Genomic DNA, 14,527 nt, shown 5'->3' on the forward strand with positions numbered 1-14,527 from the left:
TTTCAAAATTTCACAATATAAGAATGACCAACAATAAAAATATGTACCTATATGATAACTGCTATACAAGATTAAGTAATTATAGGAAAAATATAGATAAAAAAGGATAAACCTGAGCAGTCAGTGCAAATTCTAGTAAATGTTTTGGAAAGAACTCACAGTATTTGTAAGGAGTATTTGTTTCAAAACAATACTTTCTGCCCATAGATGCTTCACATGAATGGAGCGTGTTGGACATCAGACTTCTATGACGTCACACATGTTCTTTATTTTCATTTTCATTTTACTAAACTGTACTACTTCTTATTTACTTATTTATTCATTTATTTATTCAGTCATTTTTAGCTGGAAGGCTGGTTGGTGGTGGGAGGGGCTTGGTGTGTGTGTCTATCCGTGTGTGCGTGTGACTGTGTGAAAGATTTCAGTGAGTGTTTTTAATCGTGTAAAGAACTTTGTGTTGCCTATGGCATGAAAAGCGCTTTATAAATAAAGTTTGATTTGATTTGATGAAGGCAGTGTCAAAAATTTGGATATAAAAAGAATGGTTCACAAATGAACGGCTCACAGCTGTGAATCGGTTCCCATCGTTCATTTAAAAGAGTTGTTCGAAAGAATCGATTCGTTCATGAATGTCACATCTCTATTGAAGACACATAATCTACCTGCTTCAGAGCCACTCTCACCTGGACCAATCAGGTCAGCATAGTGCTTTTGATAAAATCCAGCTGCTCTGTTGTGAGACGCTCCATAAAAAAACAAAACACCCTTTCACAACATTGCAATGACTTTTTGGGTATTTTGTTGACACCATCACACAGGTAACATTAAGAAATTAACGTATGAGTTCTCATATTTGCAATTAATTTGATTTTCCATCACTAAATCTTTTAAGAACGGAAAGAAAAAAAGGCAAAGCTTGAACAAAATGATGAGCAAATAAAACTTAATATTCCAAAATTGTCCTTATCGTGGCTCCTAGACCCGAGACCTCCTCAATCACCCTCAGTAGCTCAAAGATCTGTTGGAAAAAACAGTTGAAATACGACAGCCTTACAGTAGCAATAACAAATATACCAATTCAACATACTGGTTACATGTAAAATGTGTAAAACCAAAAAGAAATATTTCCCTGGAATACCCTGGAAATGTACTGCAGTTGCAACGTGGTTCCTTAAGCGCCTCTCGATCACCCCGTCACTTGCAGTCTTGAAATTAAAGCAGAGAGGACACCCAAACCCAGAAACAACAGGTTTCGTTCCAGAGGGGTCATCTGGACAAGAGAAGGTCAGCTGAAGACTTATTAGTAAACAGCTATCCTATCAGCTTCAAGCTGATCGGTTGAGAATCCTTTACCAATACAGAAAGCAAATGGAGGAGGAATTACAACTCTGTGTGTTGTCCTGTCTTGTCGGGTGTTTTTGTGTTTTTTTTTAAGTGCTGGTGTAAATTGTTTGTAGACTTGAAAGATAGATTTTCTGTCAAATATTGCACTTTGCCTTACGTTGGCTAACAGAAAAGTGCTGCTCCGTTTCCACATCTTATTGGAGAGTTTTTCTACGATTAAAAGAATTAAATGTAATTAAAATATATTTGATAAAGCTAACTGTCCCATCTGGTCACTGAGGCCACCCTGAAAACACGGGGTAATGGGTTCCCTGCGACCACGTGTGGGCCGGATGTAACGTTCTCCTTGTACGAGTCTATTTTTCTTGTGTGTGCTGAAGGTGGTGGAAGTCTGGAAGACCTCCTGTGTGGAATTACCGTCAGTCGGTAACACTTTACAATACTGGACACAAAATTTGCTTCGTTACTAGGGAACGCCTTGGGGGTGAACCAGGAAGTAATGGGTAGTTAACCAGTACTTACTGGTACCCACAAAAACCAGACTTATTAGGGAACTACTGGTTAATTATTTGCTTCGTTACTAGTGAACACCTTACAGGCGTAATGGGAAGTAATGGGTAGTTAACCAGTACTTACTGGTACCCACAAAAACCAGACTTATTAGGGAACTACTGGTTAATTATTTGCTTCGTTACTAGTGAACACCTTACAGGCGTAATGGGAAGTAATGGGTAGTTAACCAGTACTTACTGGTACCCACAAAAACCAGACTCATTAAGGAACAAAAGAGAAATTCTTCATGTGAGTACTGGATTACTCTGACTCGTTGAGTGAACAGCTCATTTAGTTAAAACCTGTTTCCTGGTGGTTCTGGAAGCCTTTGTAAGGATGAAAAGCAGTACCATTTATATATTCTTGTACTGCTGTGTCATCTTACCTTTACTTGTTCATCACTTACTAAGTAATAAGTCATTACTTAATCATTGACTGGTCATTATCTATTATACTGTTTACCTTCCTAAAAAAGTCAAACATAATACCAAGTACTTACTGAGGAACGCATCATTAACTACTCAGTACCTGATCAGTACCTACTACTTTTGTGTACATTATTGTAAAGTCAAACATCATACCAAGTACTTACTGAGGAACGCATCACTAACTACTCAGTACCTGACCAGTAACTACTACTTTTGTGTACATTATTGTAAAGTCAAACATCATACCAAGTACTTACTGAGGAACGAAGCATTAACTAATCATTACCTGACCAGTACCTACTAGTTTTGTGGCATTTTTTCTATATTGAAAATAACAATTTGATCTCTTTCTTATACATGTTAGATACCATTTTTATCATAAGGCTTTATGCATATAGCTATCTAACATGTGCAAACCATTCAAAATTGATAACTGCAGAAGAAGAGACAGTATTTATTACACAAAATGTACCTTGAAGTTAGACACACACACACACGCAAGCATTTCCCCCAATAAATGGAAACTATCGTTTCCATATATTTTAAACTTTGTACTGTTTGCATATCTCGTGAAGCATATGTCCAAGTGCACCATTCTTGTGAGATTTGGCCACCCAATGTGTCCACTCTATTGAGGCAAGCTGTTTCTTCAAGGTGTTCTCTGTTCGATTGCCAGGCAGTCTCCAGACCTGGGATTTGTAGGTAGACCACTCACAGCCAATGTTCTTTGTATGGGCACCTGTTTCTGCGTTTACAAATGACCGGCTGTGGTTTACTGAATAGTGAACATATCCACTATTAGCCAGTGCCGTCATATAAACCCTCCATTGATCTGAGATGATAGTGGTCCCTTGGCAATCATAACACCTTATGACCGGGATCAAGTGCCACCAGGACTGTTTTCTGGCTAGCCTCAGAATGGGCCGCCTTCTCATGCCTGTTATGCCTCTCATTCCAAAGACCCATGTTCGCCTCCTCCAGATTCGTCCAAATCTTCCCCGACCATACTGTTCAAAATAAGAAAACATGGTAGTAAAAGAAAGTTTAATATTGTCCACAAATTCACAAAGTTCTTTGTATTTACTTGTAAAAACACACAGAAATATCACATAATTGGATATACTATTAGATTATTTAATTGGCTGTGTAAATATCAGAGTTAAAAAGTACAAAAACAATGTATAAAAAAAATCACTTATAAACATCTTTACAAGATATTATCATTCCACTTTTAGATCACAAAACCAAAGTGTGGTCACATTTTTTCTTTTAAATGAAGAAAAAGTTGTAAAATTACACTGATTTGCAACGACATTAAAACATGACATCTGAAATAACATTATCTGGTTACAATAGTGTTGAGGAATCTGACCTCTGATGCTGATTTTTTGCCTAATTGACCACTGCAGGGCTTCGGTCTGAAAGCACTTAAGCTATCAGTAAAGTGTGTGTGTAAGTCTTGTAAATTAAATACAGTGTCCTAAAGAAACACTTCATGGTAAATAAAATACTGCTGCTATAACACTTAAACATATAGCATGCACATGTTAGCTTAAAGTAATCTGAAGCTAACAGTCATACGCTTAGCTAAACGATGCTAAATCGCGATCATGCTAACGGGCCGAAATGGGCATTTTAAAGAGTGCAAACATACACAGGAGCGGGACAACACTAGCAGAAAGAGTACGTTACATTTAAAAATTAATCTTGTCTCAGAATAAACACAACTTACATCGTCAGTGACCGCTGTACCGCTGGAAACATGTCGAAGGTAGAACGTGAAGAAAAGGAAGAGGAAGTGCATAAGCCGTCTTCAAAATAAAATGCCTACTTCAAATTAAAGGTATGAATACATGAACATTTATAATTGGAAGAATTCATAACAAATTGCATAAAGCTGTTTAATACTTTAAGCAATAAGATTTTTTTTTAAGATCTTGGGCCTCATGTCTTGTAAAGAGGCAACCGTAGTGTTGAGGCAAAAAGTTACTCTGTCAAGGAATGAGGAGTCTGTTCTGAAGTGAAAAATGATTACAAGTTTATTGAACACAGGATTAAAATAGAATAGAATTGCAATCCGAGACACTGTTCAGAGGTCTGACAGCACAGAGATCTGAACAGAATCTGATAAGAAACACACATGCAGCATCTTTTAAGCAGAATGATCATGTCACAGCACATCATGAAATACAAACAAAGAGATTGTCTGTTCCTCACACAGGATTAGACACTTCAGCAAACCTAATGAGCTTTTTCAGTTTATTGAGCACGTAAACAACCCCAGTGACGTTAAGGCAGGATGCCCGGCTGGGTCATCCTGAGGCACCTGGCTGGTATCAGATAAGTCACACAGGTCAGAGCGAACCGTTCTAAAGAATGCATGATAGCAACAGGCTACTCAGTATTAAACTTAATTACCAAGAACCTAAACAACCTGTTTACACGGAGCATGATCAGTAGACACAATATAATAAAGGGAATAATATGAAATTTCCCCAACACGTAGGAAAACTTAATGGAACCATTCAAGTAGGTTAAACTCAGGTTTCTTTTATTTTAGAAAGAGATTAAGTAATTTTTAGGCTACATTCACACAGCAGGTCTTAAAGCTCAAGTGCAATTTGTTTCAGTCATCTTTCATATTATTTACATGTGGCCTCTATTAGACTTCATTATGAACCGTACACTTCCCTGAATCAATTTCCCTTTGGGGATAATAAAGAAATTGAATTGAAGATTAATAAAACAGCTGGTAGAGTCCTGACTAATTACAGGTGAGAACTTTGACAGTGGTCATGGGTGTAATGGCAACCACTGAAAGATTATGGAAGAAATCCATAATCTTTCAGTAATCCAGTACTCATGAAGAATTTCTTTTGTTCCTTAATAAGCCTGGTTTTTGTGGGTACCAGTAAGTACTGGTTAACTACCCATTACTTCCCGATTCACCCCCAAGGCGTTCCCTGGTAATGAAGCAGATTTTGCGTCTGGTAACACTTTACAATACTAGTCAGTCATTGCTCGCCAGGCTTATTGACTTTAAAAGAAAACAGAGCAGGTTTAATAAATTAAATAAAATAAATTAGTCTGCATTTAAAAAAAAAAAAAAAAAAAAAAACACACACATACAAAACAAGTAGCTTGCTAACTTCTGCTGGCTGAAGGCATCTTCTTCAGGGTCAGAAGTGTTTGTAGAAACCAAACACGTTGTACACACAACCTAAACATGAAAACAGATCTAGTTGTGACCTGACCTATAATCTTATTTAATCCAAATATTTTCCTTCCATCACTTGGTGTTTGGCCCAGAATAAGTTACATGAGAAACAAATCAAACTTGATGTGGCTTCCAGAAATGAACATGTGTAACAGGATCAGTGTAGAGCTGCAGGACTCAAGCGGAAGGTGCTCTGAGAGGGAGTGTGTGGTCCTGAAAAGGACCGTTTGGGTGGGTGGTGTAAACAGCCGTTTACTTGGAGCTGGTGTACTTGGTGACGGCCTTGGTCCCCTCGGACACGGCGTGCTTAGCCAGCTCACCGGGCAACAGGAGGCGCACGGCGGTCTGGATCTCCCTGGACGTGATGGTGGAGCGCTTGTTGTAATGAGCCAGACGAGAAGCCTCCGCGGCGATGCGCTCAAAGATGTCGTTGACGAACGAGTTCATGATGCTCATGGCCTTGGAGGAGATGCCGGTGTCGGGGTGGACCTGCTTGAGCACCTTGTACACGTAGATGGCGTAGCTCTCCTTCCTGGTCTTCCTCTTCTTCTTGCCTCCCTTGCCAGCGGTCTTGGTCACCGCTTTCTTGGAGCCCTTCTTGGGCGCAGACTTGGCGGGTTCGGGCATGTTTTCCTCTCCAACTTTGCAGCAGTGAGATGATGTGCTGAGCAGCGGAGGCTGCTTTTATCCAGACTGCATGGAGATCACACTGCGCGGCCCCCCTCCTCTGATTGGCTGCCTGACAGAGGACGAGGAGGAGCTACTTTTTATCAACGGCACTGTGGATTTCTGGGTAGAGAAGAAATAGAAGAAAATAGAAGAATAGAATAGAATCGCCACGTTATTGTCATCAGAAAATAAACAAGTTTAGTCCACAAATAGAAACAAACACATAAGTTATTACTGCCTCTAGTAAAAAAGGATGATAACACAACACAGTAGCACGAATCTGGAAAACTCAACTTTATTTCTAAAACCCTTTAAAACAACCACTGTTGAAACAAAGTGCTGTACATAAACAAAGCAACACAGATGATAGGATGACATGCTTCATTCTGCCATATTTATGTATATGTGAAAATGTAAATGTGTGTGTGTGTGTGTGTGTATAGACAGATATTAGCTACATAGAACACCAGTTACTGTAGTATATAGTTTTTATTCTATGCAGTTGTTTTTAATATTTCTATTTTATTATTCTGCTTTTCTCACTGTTTTTCTGTAGTTGAGTTAAAGTAACACAAATTTCCCCATGGAGGGATTAATGAAGTTTTATCTTATCTTATATCTTTAATTATGCTGTTCTTATTTAAGTGCAATATACTATAGTAAATATAGTAGTATTACTAGTGTCTATATTATTAAATATAGACACTATTCATTTAGTCTGTCTCATTGCACAGGTTGGTGTTTCAGACAATAATACTTGTATGTCAGCATCTGTGAACCAAGACTTCTTATACAATTTCTTTTTTTTTTTTAAGAAGAATTTTTAATTATATCTGAATCTGCATATGGATGCAGATGGAAGCTCTTGAGCAAACACCAGGCTTATTGGAACAATGATGCTCTTATGCTCCACTGACTGGATGACCACAGTTCAAATGGCAAATATTAGTCCTTTAATTCTAATCCTGAAATGTGCTCACAAGTCTACAATGAGTCAGTCATGCTGCTGAAACTAAATAAATCTACATTAATTGTTGTCTGGTTTTAATAAATGAGGATGAAGCTCTCGAGCTGTTGTTGTGGCTCTTAAAAGAGCCGTTGTGTGTGTGTGTGTGACTGTGAGTGTGTGTGAAGCGGTCTAAGCTCTCTCTCCGCGGATGCGGCGGGCCAGCTGGATGTCTTTGGGCATAATGGTGACCCTCTTGGCGTGGATGGCGCACAGGTTGGTGTCCTCGAACAGGCCGACCAGGTAGGCCTCGCTGGCCTCCTGCAGAGCCATGACAGCGGAGCTCTGGAAGCGCAGGTCGGTCTTGAAGTCCTGAGCGATCTCTCTGACCAGGCGCTGGAAGGGCAGCTTGCGGATCAGCAGCTCGGTGGATTTCTGGTAGCGTCGGATCTCCCTGAGAGCCACGGTACCGGGCCTGTAGCGGTGAGGCTTCTTCACGCCGCCGGTGGCCGGAGCGCTCTTGCGGGCCGCCTTGGTGGCCAGCTGCTTCCTGGGGGCTTTGCCTCCGGTGGATTTGCGGGCAGTCTGCTTGGTTCTCGCCATGTTTCTCTGGGATGAGAATGGAGGAGAAAAGTCTCTGGAGGAGAGGAGAGCCGCTGCTCTTAAACCGGGGGACCGCCCGGAGAGCCGGTGACGCTGCCGCACGGCTCCGGCTCCTGATTGGACAGCGGCTCCTGCCGGCGCTCAGCCCCGCCTCGAGGAGCCAGCTCCGCCTCGAGGAGCCAGCCCCGCCTCGATGCGCGCTGCTTATTGGAGGAAAGTCCACTAAAGAAAGCGCGCCAAAGCCACCGCGCGCCGCCCTCTGCTTCTCCGCGGGAAGCGTGTGTCCCGGCTGGAGGTGGAGGACCCGGCCCCTCTCCCCCGGACGTATAAAGGAGGCTTGCCCCGCTGCTGTCTCACACGCTTCCTCTGACTTCTGTCTGAACGAGAGCAGCTACAAAGAAAATGTCTGGACGCGGAAAGACCGGCGGTAAAGCTAGAGCCAAGGCCAAGAGCCGCTCCTCGCGCGCAGGACTGCAGTTCCCAGTTGGTCGTGTCCACAGGCTGCTGCGTAAAGGCAACTATGCGCAGCGCGTGGGAGCCGGAGCCCCCGTCTACCTGGCGGCTGTGCTGGAGTACCTGACCGCTGAGATCCTGGAGCTGGCTGGAAACGCTGCTCGCGACAACAAGAAGACCAGGATCATCCCGCGTCACCTGCAGCTGGCCGTGCGCAACGACGAGGAGCTCAACAAGCTGCTGGGCGGAGTCACCATCGCTCAGGGCGGCGTGCTACCCAACATCCAGGCGGTCCTGCTGCCCAAGAAGACCGAGAAGCCCGCCAAGGCCAAGTAGACCCCGATACCCCCCCACTGCAAAACACACACACACACAACGGCTCTTTTAAGAGCCACACACTCCTCAACAAGAGACCAGTTCCTCTTTTAATCTTAACTAGTTGGACAAGAAATTACAAACAAGATACATTTATTTTCATTATCAAGCATTTACACTACATAATAAAACATTATTCACATTTAATACATGGAAAATATCAACTACATGGAATCCTTAGAAAGTTTCTAATAACCTGCTTTAAACCAATAAAACATCTAAACACAACGTCACTGACCAGCAGCAGCAGCAGCCAGGGATGGACCAGAGAAATAACAGCATGATAACCCAGAAATAAATAATCTTTGTATTAGTACAAAGAAGTACAACCACATTATCTAGATGTTAATGAACTATCCTTTTAGAAAATATTATGACGTTTCAACTGTTTTATCAGTTAATCTGCATTTTTAAGATATTTTATTTATTTGTTTTTTTGTTGAATCCTCACTGAAATAACTTTGTGACAACCAACCCCCCCATGGGGATGGTTGTCCACGTTGTGTTTGGCTGTCCACATCTTTGGGACAGATTTATATTGAGGAGTGAAAAGTGACACTTGAGGCTTCCATTAGAGATGACAATGGATCCATCTGAGGCTACCAAGTTTTGAGAATTGAAATTAAAGTAAAAAGTGTGACAACCAACCCTGTTCCCCTCTAATTATTTTGATGAGATAAAGAAATGTGAACGCAGAGATCACCCCGGCACATGGATAGACGCAGCAGTTCTACCACCAGACCTCGTACATGGAGCTGTTAACATGTCTAAGAACAGGTAGAAGTTGGTAAAACTCCACTGTGAGGCGAAATGTTCTCAAACTCTAAATATGCACAGATCTGTAAGATGCCAGATAAGTTTGTAGATGATGTAGAGAAGCACCAGTACGCTCTACATCCCAAAAAACAAAACCTGGTTTTACCCTGTACGCTGCGACACGAGACATTTTGTACCCACATTTTTAAAGAAATGAAAAACTTAAAAATTCAGATGCTTTTTACAATTAAGTAACAGTGTTGTTTACAGCTTATAAACCCATTTTAGGTGCATTATTCCTTTAAGTTTGTCAGTTTTTCTTGAATGAATTAAATTTGACAAATTTACCTCATTTCACAAGCTGATGGTTTATCATGTAAAAGCATAGAAATGAAAGAGGGTGAACCTTTTCTTCCACGTCTGTAGACAAATTTTAGACTAAAAAACTTCCATTAGAGAATCAATTAGAGTAAACAACACAGCAGAGAATCATGTTTCCTGGTTTTGGTGCTTTATTGTCATCAACACTAACAGCATGAGCGAGAAGGAAAAAAAACTTCTGATACAGAAAATACAGTGTTCATGGAGATAAAACAGACGTAAGTATGCTAAGAAAAAAGGAAACTTCAACGTTTTCATCACCAGGTTTGTTCTTTCAACACAAAGCAGAGCTGGAATGAAGAAAGTCCAGCCGGACTACCTGAACGGTTTCAGTTCAACGTTAAAATTAACAAGAAAAGATATTTATGTAACAGCAAAAAAATAAATAAAAAGTATATATATATATATATATATATATTAGGGCTGGACGATTATAGAAAAAATAATAATCACGATTATTTTGATAGATATTGAAATCACGATTATTATACACAATTATTCACTGATTTTAAAAAAGTGTTTATTGAACCACCAAAAAGAAATCCACCTCAATAACTTTTGGAACAAACATCCGGCTATAAATTAAAACAAGGAGTAAAATAATATTAAAAGAATATTAGCAATAAAAAAATGAATACCCAGTCTATACTCCCTGTGGTTCACTTACTACAAACTGAGGTTTTTGGCTAGGAACACCAGTCTGTTCACTTGGTCTGGCTTCAGTGATGAACGTAGGCAGGTGACAACATTTCCACCTGTGCTAAAAACCCGTTCTGATGCAGCACTTGTGGCAGGGATGCACAGGTATTTCCTAGCCAGTTTGGAGAGCCGTGGGTAGTATGGCTGTGATGATTTCCACCACTCAAGTGGGTCAGCCTCAGCATCAAGGGGCCTTGCCTGGAGGTAGGCCTGAAGCTCCAAAACTATGGCCTGGTCTGGTTGATGAGGAGATGGTCCTGGAACCGTGTCTTCTGTGGTTTTGAAGAAGCTGCCCAAGCCCCTCTTCTTCTTCTGTGCTCCCCCGGTTGCAGCATCAGTGTCAGCAGCTGGTGTCATCATTGGCTCAGTAGGGGTCCTCTCCTTGAAGATGGGGAAATAAATAGAAGACAATATGAATTTATATTTCAACTGAAGTATGGTAGTTACACATAATTGTATTACTCAGCATTTTAAGTTTACATGATGTTATTGAGTTTACTGTAAGATATGTATTTTCAATACATTCATTTCAATTGCTAAAATAGTAAAAACAATTTTTATTATTGTTTTTTAGTTGTAGTATCAGTAGTAGTAGTAGTATTACCATGACAGTCTTCATTTCAGATGTCAGTCTGGCTTCAATTGCTTCACGACTCTCTTCAGCCACATATTTCAGCTTAAACCTTGGGTCCACTGCAGACGCCATGTCGAGGAGCTCTTGTGTTTTCGAGTCATCATATTTCTCTTTGAGGTAACCCATGATCTTCTGCTTAATGCACTTGGAGAGGTCTGTGTCATTCTCTTTGACTGCTAGTATGGATGTGTGGAAGAGGTGGAGAGTTGGCTTTACAAGTGATACACTCACATACTGTTCCCCAGAGAGCGCATCCGTAAACTCAACTAGAGGGCTTAGTGAGTTGTTGACAGCCTCTAGTACCTCAATGTCCTGCCATCTTGGGGTCAGATGTCTGGTTTTGCGGTCACTGGAGAGGACCTGGGCGATTGCCTTCTGCTGCTCAAGGACCCTGTTGATCATGGCTTGTCGGGATCCCCATCTGGTGGGACACTCTGTCTTCAAGGAGTGCTCAGGCAGCTTCAGTTCCCTCTGGGCCTGTATTAGCTCCTTCTTTTTTTTCCAGCTGTAGGAGAAGGTGCTGACCACTTTTTTACAGACCCCCATCGCACGTTCAATCCTGCTGTCCTTCATTGCATTCTCTGGAATGACAAAAAATTTTTTTTATAAAATATATATATATATATATATATATATATATGTGTGTGTGTGTGTGTATGTGTGTGTGTAATATAATATAATATATTTAATATAATATATATATTATATAATATATATAATATCTTTAGTTTTGTTTTGATTTTTGTGAATTTCTAATTAATAAAAAGAGTGGTTAAATAAAGTTTCTTTTAAAACAAATTCTTATATCTCATTGGGATGCTATACAGAAGATGTGTATCATATTAATTTAACAACAAAACTTGATTTAAAAAAATCCAAATATAAAATAATTTCTAAAAAACATTTGTCATGTCAAAGTATTGTTTTATCTTTAAGTATTAAAAGTGTATATAAACACATTTTGAACATGAATTTCTTTTTAAAAAAAACAAATTATACTCATTGAACCTTGAACTGTGAGAGGTAAAGAACATCGATCCACTAAATATTGATTGAATGGGATATTAATAGTTAATAACGACATATGTTTACTGGAATATTTTTGGTTTCTGAACATTTTGGAAAGCTATAAGGCCCTGGATCAAATAGACCCCGTAACATAATTGATCTACCTTAGAAACGAACATAACACAATGGTTAATTTACTACTTGAAGTAAAATATTTAGGTGACTTCCACTATAGTAATATGGGCCTATCCCTACTTTTGTGACAGTAATACCGTATTCTAATGTATCATTTAATAAATAACATCATCGCATATGTCACACAGACAGGAAGAAAGAACATTTCTCACCTATGGCCAAGTGAAGTCTGTGCCCGAAGCACTGCAGCCTTATCCATCCATTGAGTTCAGCTGCCAGCTTGACGTTTGAGGCATTGTCAGTTGTAATGCACACAAGCTTATCCTCCTCCAAATTCCATGCCGCCATAGCTTGCTTCAAACCATCAGCAATATTAATCCCTGTATGGTCATCAGGGAAAAATGCTGTCTGGAGACATTTTGTCTTCATGGCAAAATCTGCATCAATGTAATGCACGGTGAGGGAAATGTACGGCTCCATAGAGCGGCTTGACCACAAATCCGTTGTGGTGGCAAAATACTCGGCAGTGGAGACATCTTTTTCCACTTCAGCGCGACATTTATCGTACAAAGCAGGCAATGCAACTCTGCTGAAGTGTTTACGTGATGGCAACACGTAACGCTTGTCCAAAGTCTTAACCAGTGTCTTAAAGCCTGGGTTGCTAACTGTACTGATGGGGCACATGTCTTTAGCTAGCATAAATGTCACAGCCTCCGTTATCTCTTGATGTCGCCGGGATCCGGTGGGATATGGAGTGGCATTGTAAAGCGTGTTCTCAATGGAAGACTGTGTTCTGGTGGCTGAAGTTGACGCGCTTTGTGGGGTCTTTTGTTCCTTCAGGACTTTTTCGTAGACCACTTTATGGCTGAACTTTAAATGGTTGAATAAGTTTGTCGTGTTGCTTTGGGGTGCAGACACGACGGCGCGACAAATTTTGCAAGTAATCTCCTTCTGCTCCACGTCTGACAATTTGAAGCCAAAATGTCTCCAAATGACAGAAGTTGTCCTACCTTTCTTTTCTGCTAAGGGTTCTGGCTGGCTTTCTGCCATGTTGTCAATCGCTCAATTAATCAACACATCTCGCACGCTTGCTGCAGCTGCACGTGACAGAGGTGTGTTGATGGCGCCTTAACAGCGCAGGAATTTACATGCACAACAGTAATCGTTTTTCTTCGATTACAGTGTTTTAATGATCGTGACAAGGCAAAATCGAAATCACGATCAAATTTCGATTAATCGTCCAGCCCTAATATATATATATATGGGCACCTGAAAAACAATTTTCTCTCTGATGTTGTTTGTTGTTTTCTTTTTAGACCAGTTCGCGCCAAACATGAAAGTATTTCACTTTTTTGTGATTTATTAAATATATTATTAAATAATTTTCAGCCTGAATGAAACGTTTGTTTTTTCTGATCATCATAAAGATGAAGATGAAGAGTATTTAAGAAGTTTGTATTTGGGGGTTTTTGTGTGAAGCCTAAAACCTGCTTGGATTTGACCGAATTCTTTAATTACATCTAAACGTATGAATGTTTTAAAATAACGTGTTAAAGCTGCCAAAGATCCTGAAATGAAAACACATCTTTGTTTTCCTGCTGTCAGGATGCCCAGATATTCAGTTTTATTCAAACGGAGGAAATAAATCAAACTGATCATTAATAACGAGTCAAACAAAAATAAAAACTTCTCTTTGGGCTCTGATTTGGTTCTTTCTTCAGACGTCTGGAAATGAGATTTAATGCAAAACAAATTATGCTGAACTCGGGCCGTCAGCTCTAAACATCACATCTCAATCTCATCCACAAAAAAAAAGAATAAAAATAATCCTGTCTGTGGTTTTGGTGGTATGAGGCTTTTTATCCTGATGTGGAAAACAGCCACAAGTTGACGAGTCATCCTGCACTCTGGCGCTTTTTCTACCAATAAAAAGAGTTTTTTCAGGGTCAGATTTTAGCAGAACCAATCAGGTTTGAGCAGGATGCGGTCATGTGATCAGAGCTGACCAATCACAGCAGACAAGCATTGTATATTAAAACAAACACATCATCAACCTTTTCCACAACTTTAATATGATTTCTATCGGTGGACAGAAAACTTTGTTCTCATCTCAGGTATCTTTCCGGTTGGATTTTCTCAACTTGCCTCATAAACAAGTTTTGGAAACGTGTTGAAACTGAAGCAGAAATAAAACAGGGAGGGTGACCTGTATCTTTGGGGGTTAAAAGAAAAAAAAAAAAGACAAATCCCCAGTGAGAGATGGGAAGATGAAATATTAAAGTTTTAAAGTTCCTGTAAATATGGAAACGCCCGACGTGTGAAGGAGT

General features: G+C 40.2%; 4 protein-coding genes and 1 long non-coding RNA gene across 5 annotated transcripts; 1 reads left to right on the plus strand and 4 right to left on the minus strand.

The window, feature by feature from the left end:
* Positions 1-2,893: 2,893 nt before the first annotated feature.
* LOC121649006 lies at positions 2,894-4,171 on the minus strand. The gene is made up of 2 exons (XR_006012060.1): positions 4,057-4,171; positions 2,894-3,331 (listed from the first exon to the last, which is right to left on the minus strand). It is a non-coding gene; the product is annotated as an uncharacterized LOC121649006 (long non-coding RNA).
* Positions 4,172-5,465: 1,294 nt separating this feature from the next.
* LOC121648994 (histone H2B 1/2) lies at positions 5,466-6,270 on the minus strand. Its single transcript, XM_041999528.1, has one exon. The coding sequence runs from the start codon at positions 6,166-6,168 to the stop codon at positions 5,794-5,796; it is 375 nt and encodes a 124-aa protein (XP_041855462.1). The 5' UTR covers positions 6,169-6,270; the 3' UTR covers positions 5,466-5,793.
* A 1,078-nt stretch (positions 6,271-7,348) lies between these two features.
* Positions 7,349-7,829, minus strand: LOC121648990 (histone H3). Its single transcript, XM_041999523.1, has one exon. It carries the CDS (start codon positions 7,757-7,759, stop codon positions 7,349-7,351), a length of 411 nt encoding a protein of 136 aa, XP_041855457.1. The 5' UTR covers positions 7,760-7,829.
* A 288-nt stretch (positions 7,830-8,117) lies between these two features.
* Positions 8,118-9,195, plus strand: LOC121648991 (histone H2A-like). The gene has a single exon (XM_041999524.1). The coding sequence runs from the start codon at positions 8,162-8,164 to the stop codon at positions 8,546-8,548; it is 387 nt and encodes a 128-aa protein (XP_041855458.1). The 5' UTR covers positions 8,118-8,161; the 3' UTR covers positions 8,549-9,195.
* A 951-nt stretch (positions 9,196-10,146) lies between these two features.
* Positions 10,147-13,455, minus strand: LOC121648967 (E3 SUMO-protein ligase ZBED1-like). Its single transcript, XM_041999489.1, has 3 exons — positions 12,413-13,455; positions 11,028-11,638; positions 10,147-10,804 (listed from the first exon to the last, which is right to left on the minus strand). Exons 1-3 carry the CDS (start codon positions 13,248-13,250, stop codon positions 10,391-10,393), a joined length of 1,863 nt encoding a protein of 620 aa, XP_041855423.1. The 5' UTR covers positions 13,251-13,455; the 3' UTR covers positions 10,147-10,390.
* Between the last annotated feature and the right edge of the window lie 1,072 nt (positions 13,456-14,527).

The sequence above is a fragment of the Melanotaenia boesemani genome, chromosome 11 (genome assembly GCF_017639745.1).
Source record: "Melanotaenia boesemani isolate fMelBoe1 chromosome 11, fMelBoe1.pri, whole genome shotgun sequence".
NCBI lineage: Eukaryota > Metazoa > Chordata > Actinopteri > Atheriniformes > Melanotaeniidae > Melanotaenia > Melanotaenia boesemani.

Excerpts from the sequence above, each read along its gene's own strand:
- LOC121648991 (XM_041999524.1), top strand. The coding sequence starts at position 8,162 with ATGTCTGGACGCGGAAAGACCGGCGGTAAAGCTAGAGCCAAGGCCAAG.
- LOC121648994 (XM_041999528.1), bottom strand. The coding sequence starts at position 6,168 with ATGCCCGAACCCGCCAAGTCTGCGCCCAAGAAGGGCTCCAAGAAAGCG.
- LOC121648990 (XM_041999523.1), bottom strand. The coding sequence starts at position 7,759 with ATGGCGAGAACCAAGCAGACTGCCCGCAAATCCACCGGAGGCAAAGCC.
- LOC121648967 (XM_041999489.1), bottom strand. The coding sequence starts at position 13,250 with ATGGCAGAAAGCCAGCCAGAACCCTTAGCAGAAAAGAAAGGTAGGACA. Across the intron at positions 11,639-12,412 it reads CAGACTTCACTTGGCCATAG|AGAATGCAATGAAGGACAGC; the intron begins GTGAGAAATGTT and ends TTGTCATTCCAG. Across the intron at positions 10,805-11,027 it reads CTGAAATGAAGACTGTCATG|GAGAGGACCCCTACTGAGCC; the intron begins GTAATACTACTA and ends CCCATCTTCAAG.